This window comes from Amphiprion ocellaris, chromosome 13, assembly GCF_022539595.1.
Source record: "Amphiprion ocellaris isolate individual 3 ecotype Okinawa chromosome 13, ASM2253959v1, whole genome shotgun sequence".
Taxonomy (NCBI): Eukaryota; Metazoa; Chordata; class Actinopteri; family Pomacentridae; genus Amphiprion; species Amphiprion ocellaris.
The window spans coordinates 12,216,503-12,238,551 of NC_072778.1; the positions used below are offsets into that span (position 1 = coordinate 12,216,503).

The 22,049-nt window shown below is 40.5% G+C and overlaps 1 protein-coding gene across 4 annotated transcripts in view; it reads left to right on the forward strand.

The window, feature by feature from the left end:
• enox2 (ecto-NOX disulfide-thiol exchanger 2) overlaps nucleotides 1–22,049 on the forward strand; it is a 180,933-nt gene that overhangs the window by 44,526 nt on the left and 114,358 nt on the right. The window contains exon 1 of one of the 4 annotated variants that reach the window (XM_035952291.2): nucleotides 6,876–7,206. The exons of the other annotated variants lie outside the window; for them this stretch is intronic. Within the exon in view, the coding sequence (XP_035808184.2) occupies nucleotides 7,185–7,206 (22 nt within the window). The 5' untranslated portion in view covers nucleotides 6,876–7,184. Of the gene's footprint in view, nucleotides 1–6,875; nucleotides 7,207–22,049 lie in introns of those variants that run through there. 4 annotated transcript variants of the gene reach the window in all.

The window sequence follows — 22,049 nt, forward strand, 5'->3', positions numbered from 1 at the left end:
AGGGTTTTGTTTTTTTGTAGAAAAGATGCTTCTGAGGTTAAGAATGAAAAAAGGAGCTGTAGAACATCAAATAAGTAGCAGCAGTCCATCAAAGGTAGATAATAACTCAAAATATGAGTGAAATACTACTTGGATTTACAGGATTATCGATTGATGAGGTTTCTTCACTTGTCTGAGAAAACAAAATTGTCTTTATTGTCTCAAAGACAATAGAATATTCCACTCTGACTATTTTGGCACCTTCTTTGACCTACATTTACAGCGACTATTCATTTGTTCTTCAAAATTACGACATATTTCACTGTTGGAGTCATCAGGGAAGATATGGCCAATGCTATGACTAATATTTGGAAAGAAAGTCAAACTTTAACTATTTTGTGTTGAGAAAAACAACATTATCTGATGTTTACTAGTTTTCAAACAAGGTTCTCTCACTGTTAGGATTTCCTGCTGCCCTTACATCTGTATTTTAGGTCAGCATGTAATTTAACATGCATACTGATCAGTTTTAGGATAAGTGAAGGGTCTGTTTTAATGGAACATACACAAGAACTGTTTTCTCACACTCAAAGGGAATCCAGTTTCCACTAGAATTTCTCCAAAGTGTTTTTAACGTATGTTCCTCTGCCTGTTTTTGTTGCTGCTGCAGTTGTTGACCTCACGATGGAAGCTAGAGGTCTGTCTACAAGATATTACCTGCCTTTGTGTTAATGTTGACTTGGGGGCAATGAAGTTTCATGCCTGTGTAAGGCTGATAGTACATTTGGTGCCAGGAATCCCAACATGCTGTGCACAGCTGCCAAAATGCACCTCAGAGCCTCATAAACTGATTTTGCTTCTATCAGAGGACTAGCAGAATTTGAATGCAGTGTGTTAATGTTGTATAACAAACAAACACGATTTGTGATCACCTCTTCTCGTGGCTGTATTGGTGGCAATGCACGAGTGGTGTTTCGAGTCAAGTGATTCTCTGGCTGTGAATGATGGTGGGGTAATAAGCACTGTTAACAACATTTCAGAAGTGCAGTGGGGTTAACGGTTGTTTTGCACTCTGTTTGAGACCCATTTCCATCAATATTCATGCTGAGGGAAAATACTCCAGAGAAAGGCCTGGCCTCCTTTTAGATTTAGCGCTATCTGGTTTCCAGAACAGATGCTGCCAACACCAAGGTACCTACAGTAACTCCCTCCTCACATCATCATGAAAACAGTGGCAAACATTGTTTTGCATCTCATAACATGTTGGCTTCAGTGACTTTTTATGGGGCCTTGTTACTCCTCCACAACTCATTAAATTCATCCAAGTAGGAACGCACCAGTATGTGAACTGGGACACTGTGAAGCTCACTTAATGAGGTGTGACTTAAACTGGGGAGTCACCTCAACCTTTCCTGTCCATATGATCATCTGCTAACCATCAGTCAGGCTGTAGGGATATGAGGTGAGGAGGGAGGATGAGAAGAAGGGATAGGTAATTAGAAATGGAAGGATTAAGGAAGATGGAGGTCAAAGATAACTACCAGGATCCCAGAAGACAGAGTTGTCCCCATCTTCAGGACTGGCTGTCTTCCTTTGTACAGGGCAGCGGAGTTAATGACATTTTTCACTTGTGCCTGAGCAACAAACCCAACGTCCATTGATCTCAAACTGGACGACACCAAATGCCACTACAGTCATTTTAAACTTATAGGCTTTCTGCTGAGCAGAACCTTTTTAAATATCATCCGTTCTCCCTCTCTGAAGGCCGTGTGGAGCAGCTACCTGAACCCTGTTGTTTGACTGGAAAGGGCATATTGATACAGCATGGTGCACTCTTACCAAGTGAAAATGGGACTATGTGATCTGGCAAATTAATCGATAGAGGCAGACAAACAGTGCCAGCATCTCATGGGAGATATAGTCATAAATGTTTCGTGGGAAGGGAAATACTGAATAAACTGAATCCTACCTAAGAAAAAGGCCATGCCTCTCAAAGCTCTTGTTAAAATTTTACTATGATAGTTGTTGATGAGCCCAGCCTGCATTTAATATGCAGTAATTGAATTTGAATTATTCATTATACAAGATTTCCCTCTTAACTAAACAAATGTATTGAGCAGGAGATTAGATCTAACTGGGTCAGCCATTCTATAGATTTCTGCTTTATTACATGGAACTGATGATGGGATGAGCGGGATGAAATGGACTTGTGATTTATGAAACATACGATGAAGTCCTCTCACGTAAGAAATTGTGAAATGTTTCAGACAGAATGACTTATTTCTTGTCATTTTCAAGTCCGGCTATTTATTTGACTAAAGAGAGCTCTAATGTCGGCAAACACACACGTTCTCATACTAAACCGTAAAAGCAAGCCAAGGCTGCTTTCATCTGCTGAGGCACAGAGTCAAATTAGTGCTTGATTTGAATGTTTTGCTACACTGAGCAGGGCACGGAAAGAACCTCATTGTGAAAAAAATGAAAAAAATAAAAAAAATCAAGACATCAGACAAACATCATTCCCTATGGACATCGAAATTGAATGAGAGCATGCACTGACTGACTGTTACTCATTACCGCTGGCTGACAGGGGTAATTGAATTCTGCCTGGAAAACATTCAGTTTATTTATGACAAGTCTTTTCTGGTGAAAATGTGCACAGAGGAAAAGACAGCTATCAGTTAGTTGCTTTACATCTTTTATACCCTTAAACGCAGACGATCAATAAGAAGCTGCAGACTGATAATACTGAGTTTCTGTCTGCTGATGCTAACATCTTCAAAATGTATCTAAAACCTGTACACCATATTCTGTAATTTTTTTTTTTTAAAACAAACTTGGGCTTATAAAACAGAGAGCTTACCCATCCAATATTTTTTCGAAGGCTAGGCTGTGGTCCAAATGCTAGAGGAACAAAGGTCCCCATATTGTTGTGTAATTTTCAGAAGTCCTTCCAAGTATCCCCATTGTAACATAGACTGCATAATCCATACTGGGCTGTTGGGTTGGCTGCCTACAAACACTTGAGTTTTGCCTTGATTAGTCTTCCCTGACAGTCTGTCAAGTTTTATTTTGAAAGTGTGGTATTTATATAAAAGCTGGCAAGAAATCCAACTGAGACAATAGGTCTGTATATAATAACAAATTCAGTCAGAATAGAAGATGCTCCTCTACAGTTGTTTTTGTGCTGCCTGCAGTTTAGATTCTTGTTAAATTGTACCTGCAGAGGGAAGCACTCAGGTGGTATAATGTTTTAAGTCTTTTTCATATTTGAGATGAGTCTTTGTTGGATCATTGTTTGAATATCTTAATCATCCTCCAGCAGTGGCTGAATAATTATGCAGGAAATAACGGTGCATGCTGATAAAGCAATGTGGTTTTTTTTAGGGGGAATTGCAGAAGAAACCTGGCATGCTGACAGGAGACGAAAGACACAGTGTTGCAACTTAGAGTCATAACTGTACTTCGAATCAGCCTGACACCTTGTTTGGGGAATAGTGTTCTTCTGACTTCACACTGGAGTGGAAATTGAGAGCAATTTTCAGTTTTTGGAAAAAGGGACTGGCACTCTGGCCTTTGGTAAATGCTTTTATTTGCCTTTAAAATGATTTTGTGATGGCCGTGGAAAGGAGTTTATGGTGGGGCAGAGGAGCAAGTCATTTGACACAGCAGCTATTTTCTAAATATATCCGAGGCTTATTGACTTGAACTGAGCTTTGTGTGTTTGTGCATGTTTGAACACACCTTTTACCTTCACAATTTTGCAAAAAATCTGGCCATTTATGGAGGTTGTAGTGTTATGTTTTTATTGAAACCTTTAGAATAGTGTTGATTGAGCTTTACGTTTTAGGTTAAGGGATCATTCTTGATCTGTTGATGGTAAACTTTGACTATTTGCATGGATGTACATTTAATTGCATGTTTTCAAATTTTCTTGAAATTCTGTAAAAAAACAAAAAAAACAAAAAAAAAAACAACAGTGATCCAAGTTTTCAGGGTAAATACTTTGTGGATGAGCTGTCCTATATGTGCTGGAAGTCATTTAAAGTTTGAGCATGTACAGCTCTATACAATAACTTGATGGTCAATTGGTGGCTGTTGAACTGTTTTGCATTACACTGAGAGAGTTTCTTTTAATATTTAATCCACCACATCTGTATGTATGAGGAATAAATATTAATCAGCACATGACATCTGAATCAACACCTCATGAGAACATTTTCAACAATAACTGGCTATTATAATGTTCATAAATGCAGGATCGTCATTAGTTGCAATTACGTGTAACTAACAAACTAAAACAGCTCCTAATGCAAGGGAAAACACTTGGAAAAAGGTTTTCATTTTCTCTAGGGAAAAACTATCAAAGTGTCATTTGAAATTTCTCTAAAATTAGCACATTGCTTAAATCACCTTAAATGAACATTAACCCCCTTTGACATGCTGTTACCATTAGAGGCTGGATTAAGTAGTGAGCAGGTGGTGTCAGTATCTCTGTAGAACACAGCCTGAAGGGAGTATATGAGATGAGGATAAAGGATAGCTGACCACGTCATGTCTCTGTACATGGTGCAGTTTGAAATGTGTGTGTTGATCAAACCAAGACACACTGTTCACACTCGCAGAAGCCTTAGTCATTTTAAACAATTGCATTGTTCACAGCGTGAGAACAAGATTACACAAATACTTGAGTGGAATACTTTTCAGGAGTAGGCTGCGTTTATCAGAATCCATTGTGGAAACACTGTGAATCAATGTAGACACCTGTCTGCTGTACCGTTACCAAGCAGGCAAACAGTGTTACATACTGGTCATTAGATGATTCACTCATGCTGAGAACAGCTCCTGAAGAGACTACAGCAGCAACGAACACATGCATTTCTAGCAAAATACCAATCACATCCATGTGAGGTACATTAGGCGAGGGATCACAGGAAATTTTGAGCTTTAAACACTAGATTTCCTGCAGTCTGATGAATTTTATTGCACCAATTTGTTCATTTTCTGCACCAATTTATGGTGAAAATTTCTTTATATAAAGAAAAACACCATGTGGCAATTCAAAATATAATGGAATATAATTCCGTACGGTATTCTCTATTGCTGTATTGCTTTTAATGTATCCCCAGCAACCCCCTCAAAATGCTTACAATCACATACAACAAATTGGACAAGTAGTCAGGGGTGGAGCCAAGGTGGCGGCTACGACTACCAAATAAAGTGTGGCTCTGTCACACAACCAATGCACACATACTCAGACCCCTCATCTCATTTTCCCGTTTGTACATCCTCGATTCCTATCTTTGTCCGTCCCACCACAATGAGATGCAAGCGGAGGAGGCAAGGAAAAGACACGAGGAGAGAGGAGTCAAGGCAACATACATCTAACAAAATGAGACATCCTCGCCTCAGAGCCATTATTTTAAAGTGACGTCAATTAAATATGACGTGTGGCACAGTTGCTTCATCTGTCCATAGTTTTGCTGTGACCAACCTGACAGATATTCTGATTGAGAGATATATACATATAATATACACACATTTGTCAGTCCTGCTTCTGTCATGGTTTGTATGTTCCAGCTGTGTTACGCCTCTTTCATGTCACGGATGCAGAAAAGACTTCATCTAGGAAACATCTGTGCATCCTCCGTTAGAGCTCCTTCAGCAAGACGCCTCCATCCTTGAGCCTCTCTCCTCAAGATGCATTTTAGGAACTGAGATGTCCTTCGTGATGAGTGATTTCCGGGTCACGGAAGGAGATGAGGAAGTTGGAGGTTGTCAATTAGAGATGAGCCTATAGAACTGGATCTACATCCAGTATTTTTCTGGTTGAATTTTTTTTTGCAGAATCATTTCTGTATGTCAGTTTCCATTCATGTGCATTTTAACAGCTCAAAACTCCCATTCAGCCACATACAACCAAGTAATACACTGGTTTTGTAGCTTTTTTTTCATTATAGCCATTGAAAAGGTCAAACAAATTGATTAGTTTTGTACATAAAGTACCAGAAAGTGTGCATAATTTAGATTTACTTCGGAATTTAGTTGATGCTCTTGTACTGACTTTTAAAGTCTGTGAGGATGAAACCTACTTAGAAGGACCCCTGAAACAAGGTACAACAATGCAAGATTGACCTGCATCCAAATGAAACAAAACTTTGGATGGACACTGTGTGATATTTTAAGTGGATGATTTACAAAACAAGGACATTTGCTCTATAACAGTCCTGTATCATTTATCTTCTGCACTTCATTATCAATTAAAAAATACAAAATTATTAACATTTCCAGACTGTTCATCAATTGAGGGTTAAATTAAAGGGCTTGCTATACTCATACATGTACAATACATGAACTCTTCTGTACTTCTGCATGGCAGTTTTGCCTGCATAAGCATAGGATTAGAGTGAGAGACCAAAAAAACGAAAGACTATTTGGCGTACAACAGATTGCAGAAATAAATGAACCAGACACTGTGTCACCCCAATAGGAGTAATGGTCTCAGCATGGCCACCCTCTATCAAATCTTGCTATTTTTCTGCATTTATTTCACATCTTCCAGCATATCTTGAGCTTTTAAGGATGACAGGATTCCTCTCCTCACAGTTACAAACGATCTCTTTGCTTCTCCTCCTCCAACTGGCAAACCACAGAATGACACCTTCTTAACGCACAGCTGTCAAAAGTTTGTTACAAATTGCAGCTTTCATTTGCACGGATCGCTTTCCTGCACGTCAGAATAAATAATATTTAAAGAGAATTTGGACAAATGGCTGATTCGTGATTGATTTATCTTGTTCTCGGGGTGGGGTAGGGTAGAGGGGGGATCAGATTGGCTGTAGCTCTTGCTTTTTATAACGACATCACCGGTGCTGGAGATCGCCTGTACAAACAGAAGGAGTTGTGTCGGTGACAGCGGATCTCTCGGACACCTAAGCTGGTTCTCCTGCGCGCTGCGTGGTGCGTCTCCAGCCGGCACGTCGTGAGGGCGGGCTCGGCTCACCGCAGCTAAAAGGTCCCGCTTCGACTGGCTGCTCTCATTGCAGTCCGGTCTGCCGAGCGGAGCGCAGCGGACCCGACTGATCGAGCCCCCGTCTCCATTCAAGGATTTCTCCCTTCTTTTTTTTTTCTTTTTTTTTCTACTCCGTACACTTCGTCCTACGAGCACAGGACCGACATCTATCGCAGCTCGCCTCGTGTGGACAATGTTTCTCTTGCAGTACACAGGTACAAGTTCATTTCTGCGCCTTTCCTCTCGGCTTTTTTTCCCCTGACAGCAGAGATGTTGTTTCGCGTCTGTTACTTCTCTCGCTGCAGGCTATACACTGTATCCCCCGCACGACAGTTGCAAATCTGCGTCTTTGATTTATCATTTTTGTCGCATTTAGCATTCCTGTGTCATTTGATCAAAGTTAGGTTTTTTTTTCTTTCTAGCTCTGTTTAGTCCTGTGTGATTGTCGGGCGGATACCAGCTGTTGAGACCGCAATCTAAAGAGCCGTGCTGCCTCTCTCCAGCATGGTAGCCTTGCGTTTTCTTTCCCCCTCCTCTCCATGTCTTCGCATTTGATGTGTGTTAAGATGATAAATGATCAACAGTAATTCCTTCCAGGGGTTCTACACTTGCTTGTCAGTGCAGCAGACAGGAGCCGTCGCTGTTATGTTTCCCTAACGCACGCCTACTGGTGCCGTTTATGGATGGAAGTTTGCAGAATATATTCCACTGATCGCTGCTATTGAATGTTGCTTATTTTCACCCCGGCTTTCTCTTCTGTTTTGTCCTGCACTGTCGAGCTCGGTGAGTCGCATTATAGTAGACAGGGCCCATCTTGCAGAGGGCTTGTTTGCATTATACATGCAAGTTGTTTGGTTTCTTGGCTGCGACGTCCAACTGTTAGGATTTCCGTGTCATTTATTCCCGAATCGCCACAACGCACAAGCAGCTCGCTTTTTAAATGGGACGTTTCCTCTGAAGCTCGCAGGATCTAATTAAGCAGAGATGATGCTCGAACTCTCACATTATTAACCTGCTTTTCGTCTGCTTTCTTCTGGCTCTCTGTTCACCAGTTTCCTCTGTTTATAGTCATGGTAAATTTACCTCAGATGTCCCACAGCTTTTTTTAAATTTCCTCTCATGTCTGTGTGTTCATAGCTTAATTGGTGCTTTCCTTTAGCTTATAAAAGCAATGACTTGTGAAAGATTAGTCTCATGGCATTAATTCGCCGTTTTTCAGTGCAGTAAGTATACTGACTACAGAAATTGAACGGCAGCCAGCTAGATTTCCCTTTTCCTTTTTTTCCTCCAAATATCATTTTTATGCTTTCTAACATTTAGAGACCCAGTTTTCAGATCTCTGTGAAGAGGAACCACAAATCAGAAATACTTTTAAGAGAGCATTTAAATGTCTCAATTAAGTAAGACTTAGTTACTTTTGCAACTAAGGTTATTTCTGAGGTTAGCGTTCCTCAGTGCAGCGATTGAAATAGTTTCATTTAAGGCATGCTGTCTCAAAAATTGCATTCTAACCAGGAAAGCAAAGGCTATCGCCTTTTGTCCGGTCGAATGAAAAATGTATTTCTTGTCCTTCACACATTAGAAGCTTCTTGTTTCTCTGTTATGCTGTTGTTTATCTAGAGCAGGCAGAAAGGATCACTTTTCCTCTCCTCTATTTCCTTCCCTTCCCTTCCAGAGGCACAAACATGCTTTGAATCACTTTGAGTGAATGGAGGTCGAGTGCCTCCTCATGACCAGTACAAGAGAAAAGGTCCATCAGGCTTTGTGGCTTTGTGACAGCCATTTACCTCCACACTGCTCTAGTCCTTTCTGATCAACCGGCAGAGAATCTTTAGATTGCCTTTAATGGCACGATGGAGGAGGCACTTTGCTTAGATCTGTCAGAGAGGAGAGATTTAAAGGTTGTACATAGAGTGCTTGAGAAGGAGCTTAAATATTTCAGCTCTCTTTGGCATAGGATGATAGTGCTGCAGAGCAAATTAAGACTGAATACAGAGCGGACCGCTGTATAATACCAGGAGATTTGGCAACTTTGGAAACTCTCAAATTTTAATTGGTTGCTACATGACAAATTGTGGTTACTAAGTGGGATTTTCATAGCAGCGGCAGCCAAGGGGAGGAAAAAAAAAAAGGCAAACGTGACAAGGACAAAAGGAAAAAAGCAAAAGAAAAGTGAAAATATGAGATTATCCGCAAGTGTCTGATTTAGTGAACCCAGCAACTTCAATGAGATCCAGACTAAGCTGAAATTTATTTGTGGGAATGCATCATGAGAAACTGCCCTACCTTTTTGGACATTTAAAATGATCAAAAGTATAAATGACTGCCCTGAGAAACTGCCTGTCATGACTGTAAAAGCTGAGAAGCTAAATTCAAACCCAGTGCGTATTTTGGTTGAGACTAGTGTCAACGTGAACACACAGACTATTTATTCCCAGCTGCAGGACAAAATTAGCATTATAGTTCCAGTGCCTGTTTGTTTGGAATTGAACATCATTGTCAAAGTTACTCAGTCGCAGTTATTTACATTTTTTTTTTTTTATTCTGAACCAGGAAAAATAAATGCGTCAACTGCAGAAAAGCTAATTTAATCATCATTGTGTCGCAAAGAGGGGTGCTGGTGGCAATCATGAGCAATCCACCTAAAACGTAGCATCAGTTGGCTTCAGTTTCAGCCATGCCTGTGATAGTCTCACAGAGCTATTTACTGACTCAGCCTGCCCATCGGTATTCTGCGCTGTTGTTGTCACCTGACTGCTCAAAGCTGAACGGACAGGCAGGTAGGAGGCTCTGCAGATTACCGATGAGGCAAATTTTGATCTCAAAAGTCTGAGTTCCACTTGTAAAGCTTTGGCAATGTTTTCGTTCTTGTCTGTCAGTTAAGATAGTCCTGCTGATAGAAGCAATATTGATATGGAAAATGATGGTCTGAGGAGCCTCAATGTCCTCCAGTGTTGGTATGATTCCTTTTTCTCTTTTTTTTTTTGCACTGGTCATGTTAACACATTCTAACAACCTGAGTATCTTTATAAACTGGTTGCCAGATAAAACAAGACTGGGATGCAAGTCCATCTCTAGCAGTGTACAGACAGTATCTTGCTGCTTTCAGAATGGATCAAAGGAAGGGATATCTTGTTACAGGTGGACATGCACTGTAGGGCGCTGGTCTCTGGGTTCATTGGTTGGTCAATATGGTGTCTTCTGAGCACATTCTCAGTGGTTGCGTGCTGGTTTTGCTTCCATAAAGAGGAAAATGTCACATCAATAGCAGACTACCAATGACAAATGGTGTGTTTGAAAAAATCCTGCATTTTCACAACTTTGAACTCATCCAACCTGATGGAGACTGCTATTTCTACCTTATTTAATGCTTACTGAGCATTTGCATGACGCTTATTCAGTAGGATGTGAGGTTGTTACTGTTGTGGACTGAAAAGGAATTTAATACATTTTTGGCACATATTTCGGTAAAAAATAAGATTTAATATGCTGCAAAATCAATTTTTTTAATGTATATTTATAATTAATTAAGGCTAATGAAGCTAGCAGCTATAGTGCATCCAGTGAATTGTGACTGATTTAGTTCACCTGGAGATAGCATGTAAACCTTTTTTTTTTTTTGCTGCGATTCATTAATTGGTTCACAAGTAGGTATAATTTTGATCAACCCAGATTTTCTTGGGTTGACTACAGCCTTCATACACTGACACTAATGTTGTTAAAAAAAAAAATCCTGTTAAAAATTGCATAAAAGTAAAGATTACAGCTGAAGACGAGAGATGAGGAGATTTTGCATCTATGTCTGGCTTACTCGTACTTTTATTTTGACATTAAAACAGATTTTGTCTTCACGACACTCTGTTAATTTATTATATTAGTAATATTCAACATTTGCCATTTCTTTCAACTGCAACTTGTGGATTTTGACACTGGTGACGAGTTGTGTCCCTTTTTATCATAGTGTTTTACACCACTATTGCAAAAAATGACTTGCCACATTTAGACATTTGTACAATTATGTCAAAGCACACCAGCTGGATGCATTTTTCTGCCAATATCTCAGTGCTCTTCCACAAAAGGATGTCCTCAGATTCCCCTACCACAGCTCCAGAAATGCTATTGCACTAAGCAGTGAATTCTCTTAAATCCTCCTCCCCCTGGATGTGGTCATATTATTTGGTTTATGATGGTACAGTAAATCCCACTATTAAGCTGCTGTAGATGCTGATGTGGTATGTTACAATCCATCTAAAGAAGAAAGTCTTGAGTAATATATATTTGTGGAAAACGCTGGTTTATCGTACTATTTTAACATGGAACAACAGTCATTCATTAAAAAACGCTTTGCAAAGCAACCCAGTGAGAGAGTTGTACACGCCTGTGCACGTCACTTTTTACAAGATGCTCCACTGCTTTTCTCAAGTCTTCTTGCGTCATGTGGTGCTATCGCTCCTGCATGCCATCTGTTAGGCGGATATTTAAGACTGTTGTTGTTATAACTTGATTGTTTGATTGCCTCAACACTGGTCCTAAATCTCAGTAACAACCTAATGTGAGGCGGTGATTGGTGTTAATTCTTGTGTCTGATGCTCACTTGTATGTGCCCTCGAGAAAATCCTATTTGACTTAGTCTAATTGTTCAGCTTTTGAATTACAGCAGCAGTGCTAAAGTGAAGCTGAAATCTGTTCAGGTTAAAGAAATGTGTATTGCTTGTGTGGAAGATCCCTGCGAGGATCAGCAGTGTTGGCAGCAGCAGCGGTTTAACCTGCCATCTGGTATTGAGTAGCTAAGAGAGCTTGGCAGCCTGAAGGCAACCAACTTGGGGGCTCCAACCGTATCACTAACAGAGCTCTTCATTTCTAATCACTTTCATGATAAGCAACCACGCAGGGAACCTTGAAATTGGAGGTAAGGACTTTGCAATAGCAAGTTCAGGAGCTACATGAAAGATGACGTGAGCCATCAGCCTTATTCTGCATTTGCTGTTTGTGAGGAGTGTGTGAGATGGGATTGTGGCTGCAGTGCTGCTGTGTTAAGCCCAGCTGACAGTCCCTTTGAGCAGAGGAGAAAAGAGAAGCAGTTCGAAGAAGCTGGATTATACTGTTCACCAGGGAGTTGCTGTACAACTTTCCCACATTTTCATAACTTCTCTCAAAAGCATACAATGAACACTTCAGTCTTCCACACTGGTCTCAACATCCTGTGTAATCTGTAGTCCCAAGGGTGCTGCGGTCGGCTAAAACGAACACTGGAGGCGCATATTCTGCATTTGATACCATTTGTCATGTTGAACAAAGAGTTCCTGTTCTGCTATTTAAAAGAAACTATTTCTGCTTCTTTTTTAGTGCTCTGGTGAACCCATTTATCACACACACGCACGTCCCAAGTTGTAAACATTAATTTTGTCATGCTGAATCAGTTCAAGGACTTTCTACCAGTTAATTATTGTGTGGGCTTCGTTGGTCTGTGAAAACTTTTCTGCAGAATATAATGTCTCTTAGTGTTAACAAGGCTGGTATTTGGGCGGAGAATGACTTAAACTGTTACATTGTTAGTAATGACTGGGATATGCCTAGAACTGAACCTAAATGTGGAATATTGCTACTTTCTGTATCTAAATAAAGCTTTGATTAATTTTTATTGCATAAATAACCTTTAGAAGGAGCTTTCTGTTTGGTTTGTGGGGCTACAACTCAATCGGAACTGTGTAAACTTCACCGCACTCAGACACTAGGCAGCATCCCAGCTAAACTACAGAGTTTGTGCTTACTGTGCGCTATTAGTAGTGAAAAAAATCCAAAGTGCAGTTACAGCTGTTACTATAAAATGCAAGACACACTGGTAGCTCTTGTGCTGTCCTACTTCAGTGTGCTGTGGGATAGAAGAGGACAACTCGGGTTGAAACAGTCACAAAAATATTACACTTGCCAGGTAATGTGGCATTCCTTAGAGACAGAATAATCCTGAGCTTTTGTTTTTGCAGTTGTATTTTTTCCCCTTTATCCAGCAGTGCCAAAAGAAGCAAGTCACGTGGTGTGATCACTAGCGGGATGTAGGACACTACCGCTGTACATCTCTGAAGTTGCTGGTGTCCTGCTTCAGGGATTGTATTAGAATAAAATTTCAGCCTTGGAACAGGATGATAAATTGAGCCACTAAATTTAACTTGTGTGTCGCAGTTGCATTTTATTACAGATTTTCCCCTTTAAATATGAGAATCGACTATTGCATATACCTGGATTTATTGCAAGAAATTCCATGACATTTATTACCCCTTTGCTGCTGGCCTATGAATATATGGTTGTGTAGGAGTTGACCCTCTCGGCCGAAACCTGTTCCTTCCAAACATTGATATGTTGAACATTTCCCCAATAGCTGAGACCGTGGTTCAGTGGTTTGGACCATAGAACAGGGGTGTCCACAGAGATTGCTTGTCTGGAAAGCAGCCATCACTCTACTGTAATAGAGACTGAGAGCCCAGATTTATGTGGCTCTTACTTTAGGAAAAAGGAATGGCTTAAGGGGGGAAAGGAGCTTGAAATCAAAATGGTACCAGAATGGATAGACAGAACGTAACCAAGAATGCATTATTAATGTGGTAGCAGAGGTTCTCTGTATTCTGTCTTTTGGGGGCATTTTGCCTCTCAGTGAAAGTCTGAAGAAATAACGGAGAGTGCTTTCACGGTCAATGTTTGGGTAGCTTGGTAGAATAAGTCTGCAAGGCTATTAACTTTATATTCTGAACCATGTTTACATGATGAACTTGTTTCTTTGTGGAAATGAAGTTGGGAGACTTGGGAGAACCCAGGAATTTTCCATTTGCAAGAGACATATTTTGTCAGGATTTTTCTTTGGGGTGTTTCTTTCCATTTTGCATCAACAAACTCTCAGTCACAGATCCCCACTGTGCACAACCTTTTCATAGCATCGGAGAGAAAACCCTACCTGATATGTCACTGGAACAGCTCTGAAAGGTTTGGTGTTTGAGCTCAAAGGAAGCCCTGTACTTGCATGTTTACTGCACTGAGCTGGCTGGAGTCAGACCCCCACTGCCAGATAAATGCAAGGTTTTTCTGCACTCAGCACATCTTACTGGCCAATATTAGTTTTCTTGCTTTTTTTCTTGCCTCTTTCTGAGGAATGAGAGGTCAGCATTTATGTGAGGATGATAGACCACCAGTGTAACATTTTACCAGGGAATGGGGTGTAGTTTTCCATTCTGGTTCTTTAAATTATAGCTCTCTCTATTTTGGACCATTGGAATGCCAGTTGAGGTCAGCAATTGGGTGAACTTAAGAACTCTCTGTGTGACATGATCGTAGAGGGTTGAGTTGAGGACATCCACATGGATGGCTTAAGTTTACAGTCAGACCCTTGACGTCTGTGGCCTCTTACTGTGCTTTCAGAAAAATGAATCGTGAGATCACTGGTATATGCCTCATTAATTTATCATTTGAGACAGTACATTGCATATCACAAATGTCTTTTGGTAAATAACCCCTCATGACGTTGATTAGTTTATCTATCCTGTCTAGTTTATTACTAGTTCACAGTAATAATTATCAGTGATTGATAAATGTCCCCTTATTACATGGTTTATTGATCTACAAATCAGTCAAACTACTGACATCTTTATCAGTGGGCTTTTTTTGACATGGAGAAGTGATCAATATTTTTAATGTGACAACTGCCCTTTGTTTGGGAGCCAGAATCTGATCCATGAGTACACTGTTTCTGTAAAAACACACACAACATTCTTGCTTTTCATTAACCCCTGTTTAGGAAAACACCACTATTAGTTGCAGCTAAAGCTCAAATTATGCTGCTACCCCTCAGGCAAGTGTCAGTGAACTTTCTGGGGATAATTTGAAACAGGCAGTTGTAGGAGACAGTGAGGGAAATGATGGCCAGAGCCATGTGAATTGCTACACCTGTTTGGCTGTTGTTTGAGCATGTATGCTTCACATGAATAGTCTCTTGGTGGCTCATTGAAAACTGAAAATGGAGAGCACTGTAAGCACGTCGAATAAATGATTTGTGCTAACATAGTGCATGTGCAACAAGCGCTGCCTTGTTTTGGCTATCCAGGTGTGAAGCATTGAACTGAAGCTACTTTTGACTTTGGGGCTCAGATTTGTGTCACTCACTTCAATCGACATTCCTACTTTGATGGATGTGAAGTAAAACAATGTTTATCATGTGAAATACGACCTGAGTTGTCTCCTGATAAAGCTAAGTGACACATAGCAGTCACGTTAACTTTCTAGTACCACTGTGCTATGTTACTGGGTTTTTTTCTGAGAGAAAAAACAAACTAACAATATAACTGTGAAGCCATGTTGGTCAAATAGATGGCTAAAAAAAGTTCTAACTGGTTCTGGTAGACAACCAACAATAGTGCATTGAGGAAGAGGAGGGGAGTCATGTGTGGACTGTTCCTCAATATATTGTATGTCTGTTTGTAAGCATATAAAAAGTGCTGTTGGCCAGATAGGGATTGTAATGACCATTTGTTAATTGTTATTCATTAAACCAATTAAAAATATAGTGACTAATGAGGCAGAAGATGAAGGACATGCATGTCAAAGCATGTATTGTACATTAACTGTAGTACCTGGTTGCATCACCAGGTGGAGTCTCTTTCTGTGTAATGACATGTAAACTGCAGCTCACTTGCTGTGTTTAGCGCTGTTACGACTTAAGGAGAAAGTTTTGTGTTAGCAGAAAGCGTTGTTGGGGTTAAGCTAGCGACAGGCCACCATGACGCAGAGACTTCTGGCCAATAAAAATAATAGCTCTACATAACAGGTCTATCTTTAAATACTCCTTGATCCTTCCCTCTTTGTATGTGTCAGCAACTAAACTCTGTTTTTGTATTCCCAGAGCCCATCCTTTGTCCTGTACTGCTATAAAGCAAGATGGTTATTTCAATGATCAGTCCTAGTTGCTAAGTGTTGCTCGTGGTGGAAGCTGTGTCCTTAAGGACATATGCTGAAAACAGCTGACTGAACATCATGGCACTGAACACAGCCATTACAGACAGGGAGGTAATTGGATTCACAAATCAGCCATGGCTCCGTGTTTATAGTGGCACTGGCCTTTATGGGTCATATTTCAGAGGCTGGTGGGCAGTTAATCAGAGGAGGCTTGGTGGTAACGAGAAACTGGTGAATGAGAGAGAGTGTCAGAGGAGCACCTGAACTTCCCCTTTCCTTCAGAGAAAATACACAGATTGGATCCTAAAACAGTAGCCCCAAATGAAATCTTGTCAAGTATTATAGCTCTTAGCTGAAATAGACTGAAATATGAAGTATGCTTTTTTTCGTTTCTCTACCTGAAATTGTGCTTTTCACTGCCTTGACCTTGCCTTCTTTGTAACAGTTTCTTTTAGTTTACCTTCTGGTGCTTTATGTGGAACCTTTTACTCCAAACCACTTATTTTGTATGTCTCTGTCTTCCTGTTTGGTTGGTGTCTTACTTGTAGACAAATAAAATTTCTCCTGTGTAACAGGGAGGTTGATGATAAAGTATGTGTATATTTGTGAGACTGGGTGGGAGGAATAGCTAAGGAGAATCTTTTCCTCGTCTTTCCCTCAGTGAGCGGAAACGTACTGCAGGTTCTCAGTCATGCTTTCTGTGCGTGTCCCAACAGAAGTCGAGGCGGTGGATCGATATGAAGATTAATTATTGTGTCAGGCTTGAGGGTTGCACCAACAACCTGCATTTTTCAGGCCTCTAGTGAGTGCCCAAATGCTTCCCTTTCTGACGAGCGCTGAGCTTTAGCTTGTTAGTGTGGTCTCTGGACCGGAGCTGTGCTGAGAGAAAATTGGACCAGGCTCCAGGGGTAACGCACTGAGGCTCAGTGCAGCTCAACTCAGCACCACCAAAAGGCAAACCAGGGGTCCCACAGCATTTTCTGGGCTTAATGTAACCTCCTGGATATTAGGTTTTAGGTTAACTATTCTCTGAGGTATCAAAAGTGCAGGTTGTACTCTGTAGGCTGCAGTGGAATGATAACTGTTTCACTGTTGGTTTATCTGTGCTGGATCAGACTGATAGAAGACTTTTCAAGAAACAAATCCAGGCAAACACAATTTATAGTCTGGTGTACAGGTATGTAAATACTTCAAAAGGAAATGACTCCCTTATTTATTCCGCATTGTAATAATGCAATCTGCTTGTCTGCATTGGGATTATTTAACAGGTTTGTGCAATTTATCAATGTGTCTCTATTGAAGCACATTAATATATTGTGTCTTGAAATGTCCACCATGCCATGCCAATAAATCAGCAGCATGTGTTTGAGTGTAGGCCTGAACTGCCTAGACAAGGAAAACTGGCCAACAGCAGGATAATAAATTTCCCTGCTGAAGGCCAGTGGAGCATTTTAGTGTGTTAAAGATATGTTGAAATCATTAGATAAACATGAATCAGTTACAACCAGGTGTCACTGGCAGATGTCAGTGGTGACTATATCACTCCACATGATCCCTAGATCGAAGACATTGATGATGAACAGATTGTCGCAGCAGCATCTATTAATCAACTCAGTCCAACCCCCCCAGAAGGATTTACATATGCTTGTAAATTGATTTTCACATGCCTTCTAAAAATATAGTCATATTGTTCAAGGAGATGTGGTTATTTTAGCAACTTAATGTTCCCAAGATCATCTCCATTTTGTTGTAATTCGCATCTATCTGAATTGATTATTGTTAAGTATTCGTGTTCCCTTTTAACAATGTACCATTCTGTTCTTTCAAGTTGAGTCTGCTCCATTAGGTTGTCATAGAGTCAACCTTAAAGAGAATGTCACTGAAAATATGCTCATTAGGGTTATTTACCCAGAGTTGTTAAACTAGAAGCCTAAGGTGTGAAGTTTCATAAGGAATGTGATACGGTAGAATAATGTTTGCATAGACGGCGTCTGTTGTAAGAACTTCAGCATGTTGGGTATTGAAATATCTTCCTTGACAGAGACGTGTCCACTTTGACATTATCGGTGTTAAACGGTGGGGGGGGGCGACTTCTTTGCGGAGTTTCACATTGTGTTGTGGTTATTTCCCTGCTGCAAACTGTCATGTTAGTCACGCTCTGTTGCACAGAAACAAAAAAAAATTGTTTTTTGCTGAAACTTTGAAACACAGTGCTCATCTCTGCTTGCCAGTTCACACGCAATCCCACTTTCAAATTACTGCTGGAATGAAGCTGTCAGCACTGAACAACTGTGAGAACAGTAGATTGTGTGTTTGTGCACACACACACACACACTTGAGTGCCATGTGTGTTAGTTGTGTCTGTATGGAAATGTGCAGTGTTGGGACTGAATGAAATGTGCTTGTGTCGAATATATATTAACATGCTATCAGAGGTTAATAATTTGTAGTATGAAAGTAATTCTGTTTATTTGTATTTTCAGCTGAAGCTGCGGCAAAGGATTATATTTGTTATTCTGCCATTATCCTCTTGCATCCTAAGCATTTGATAGATTTCATTCTAAGAAATGGTTAAAAATGCTCATTAGAGTTTCTTGAAGACCAAATTGCTCGTTCAAAGAAATTTAGTCCATTATCATGCATCTATAAATACTAAGAAGAGCAGCAAATTCTAACATTTTAGCAGCTGGGATAAGGAAAAGATTGGCATTTTTGTTTTAAAAATACTGATAATATTGATAAGTTCAAAACTCAATTGAAAATTGGTTTCAGGTAATGTTTCTACATGTTGCTTATATTAAGAGCTTCTCTGGGGATGCAAGTGTAAGAGAAGCTTGGAAGAGGTGAAGTTGAAATTGTAATAATGATTCATAAAAGTAAATCACAGTTCGTTGACCTTGGTTGTGTTACTTTTATTCAGCCTTTTTACCGTGAAGCCTGAGTTGTCAGGCTGCAAGCGCGACAGCAGCTGAGGATTTTTGTACACGATTAGTAAACATCACTGAGCAAACTCTGGTTAACACCTTACAGGCTTTTTCATATTAAATGATCAGTCATTGCCATCTTGTGCTTGTCGCACCCTTTCTGTCCTGTTTCCTCTCTCATCACTCCATCCATTAATAACAGTGTGACTAAAGTCCCCAGTTAGTCCGCTCTGATGAGTGATGGATGGATAGATGGCACGAGGAGAGACAGAAGAGAACAAAGGAAACACAAAGGAGCAGAGCCAAGCTCAGCCAAATCATAGCCTCCGGAGCTATCCTGTTGCATGATCTATGGGGCTTCATTTGTTTGTGCTGTTTTGGTAATTAAACAGGGGAGGCCCACTCAGTGGAGTCTGACTGTTGGCTTAGTTTTTCTCCCCTAATCTTCCCATAAGACCAGATAATTAATGGTGGAATGGCAGGAGGGCCCGCAGTCCTTCTGTTAATGGAAAGGATTCATCTTGTTTACTCGACTTGCTCCTCGTTTCTTTATCCAGAGCTTGGCCAGGGTCTCATTGTGGTGGCGGTCGAGGATATGGAGATTTGGCATCTGTCCAGACATCCAACGGCAGATGATATCGTGACAAGTTCTGGCACAGACAGAAATATTCTCAGCTAGGATTTATCCCTCATCCTCATTGTCAGACTTTATCACCACTGTTTGTTTTAACCACATATTAAATGGGTTATGGCAGTGCTGAAAGTTCAAGCACTGTTTTGGTTTTTTTCCACCAAATCGTCCATCACGATTTTACGAGAGGTGCTGTTAAATATTGTCATTTTATTTTTATGTATTTTATTATGTATATTAAAGGTTAAGGAGTATGGTTTGTGACACTCAGCCCTTAGCGGTTTGAATAATACAAACTTCTGATCAACCACAACATTACAACCGCCTGTAAAATGTTGTGGTAGCCTCTCTTGTGCCGCACAAACGGCTCTGAATTGCTGGGGCATGGACAAGGGGCCTTTGTGGATGTTGCATTGTGTCTGGAACCAGGATATCCTTTGTGTCCTGTGTGCTGGGTGGGGCTTCGTGGATCAGGTTTGTTCTGGTGCCCATGGATGCTCAAGTCACAGGATTGTGGGACTTTGGAGGCTGGACCTGATGCTTTTGGACCTTGTGTTCCTCAAGCTTTTCCAGGGTGGAATGGCGCATTGACACTGCTGCCATTTGGGTACTGCTGTTGCCTGGGGGGTATGTGGGTGGTACGTGTCAAAGAGACAGCCATGTGAATGCCAGGACCCAAGGATTCCCAGCAGAACAGTGCACTGTAATGAGATGATTAACATTATTCACGTCACCTGTCAGTGGTTTTAATGTTGTGACTGATCCATGTATAGTATATACCCTTTTTATGAAAAAACAAAACACAAAAGAATATACTGCCAAGCCAAGCATAAATACACAGTCAACATGCTACTACTTGCATTAATGATGTGGTATCTATATGGGGGATCGACACATCCTACAAAGCAACAGTGAAACTCATTTGTTGTAACAGTTCTTGCACAACAACGTAAGTCTGCAATAGGCTGTATTATGGCATCATTTGGCAACAATATCTGTTTTTAGAAAAAATTTATTGTTGGTTCTGGTCTTTATGGCTGTCATTCAAAACAAAACGTATATTAAAAAAAAAAATCACTGAACTTGTCCTCTAATGCTACCCTGCAGAGTTTGGATCCTGTATTGTTTACATCTGTGTTTTCTGGCAAGCAGCTCTCCTCTTTCTTTCCTTTTGCTGGCATATTGCAGTTTCTTGGCACATTGCTACCACCTGTAGCTCAGTGAAATAGTGTCTGTGTATGGTGTCACTCAAGAGCGTGTGCGTCACTATGTATACATACAAGATGAACAAGACGGCAACCCACTCATCAAAAAACCTCTTCATACTGTTTTTACGTGTCAAGAGGACTCAAACCTAATGTCTGCAAGTCTGTATATACTGCAGACTGCCTTTATATTTGGCTTACTGCTGCTCCTTGTATTTTTACACATTTCTTCTGTATTCATTCCCTGTTTTTGACAAGTGTCGGTCTGAATGTGGCCAGCCACACACAGGAACTGGACATGTAGCCTGCAGGTAAACAATGCTGTGGGGAAATGAGCGCTGTACCCGTGGTAGAAGTGTTCATATGGGCAACTAGCAGCTCAAATCTCCCCTTAAGCAATATTTATATTGCTATATTTAAAGGCGTTAAAAGAGCTGAGCTGCCACCAGGCCCTCATTAGCCAACACCACCAACCAAGAGAACAGGCGAGATGGAGATGCCTCTTCAGCAGCACTCAAGAATAATGCCTTTCTAACTGTAAATTAATTTTGGAATAGGGAATTCATGGTTGAGAACAAGGTGGGGAAGGGCTGCTGAAGTGGGTTTCTTTGTATGAGTGACATGTCACACAAATTCTCATTAATGTGGATCCAAGGGAGAACTTAATCCGCAGGAGCTGCTTGAAGGTAAACAGAACAGTATGGGGATGAGAGATGGTCCCATGGCAGACGACTTGTTTAGGATTGTGTTTAATTGTCTTAGCACAGCAAGCTTTGTGCATGTTGCCTGTTGCTTAAATCTCCCATCCAGTCTTTGAGTCTCTGTAATAGAGGGGCTGTGACACTTGGACAGCAGAGAAACGGAACAGGCTCCAAAACAGTGACTGGTTTTTGAATGTTTTCTGAAGAGGGGGCTCTTGAGATCTTGAGAGAGCATTGCTGTGGGGAAGTGCCCTCAAAATCAGCTGAAGGGGATAAAAGTTGCTCATTTTTGCCTTACTATCCTGCTACTGTAGAACATAAAAAAGTCACAGAAATGACACCCTGACTGATTATTGTAGAACTGTGGTTAGAAAAAGTAGAATATTTTTCAACAATATCCTTATTATTGACGACATAGTAGTACCTTGGAGTCCATTTAGTAGCTATGATACTGCATAAGCTTCATCAGCAAAATTTGTACGTTTGAAGTCTCGTTTGTCAATTTTTCATTGTTTCTTCAACTTTTCACCATTTCCAAGATAATTGAAAACATCTCTGCAGGAATAGACTATTCTAAAATGGTTTGAGATATATTTTTGATTTATTGGAATGTGTATTAAACATTTGGGCATCACTCTAACACGAGCACAGGCTCAATAA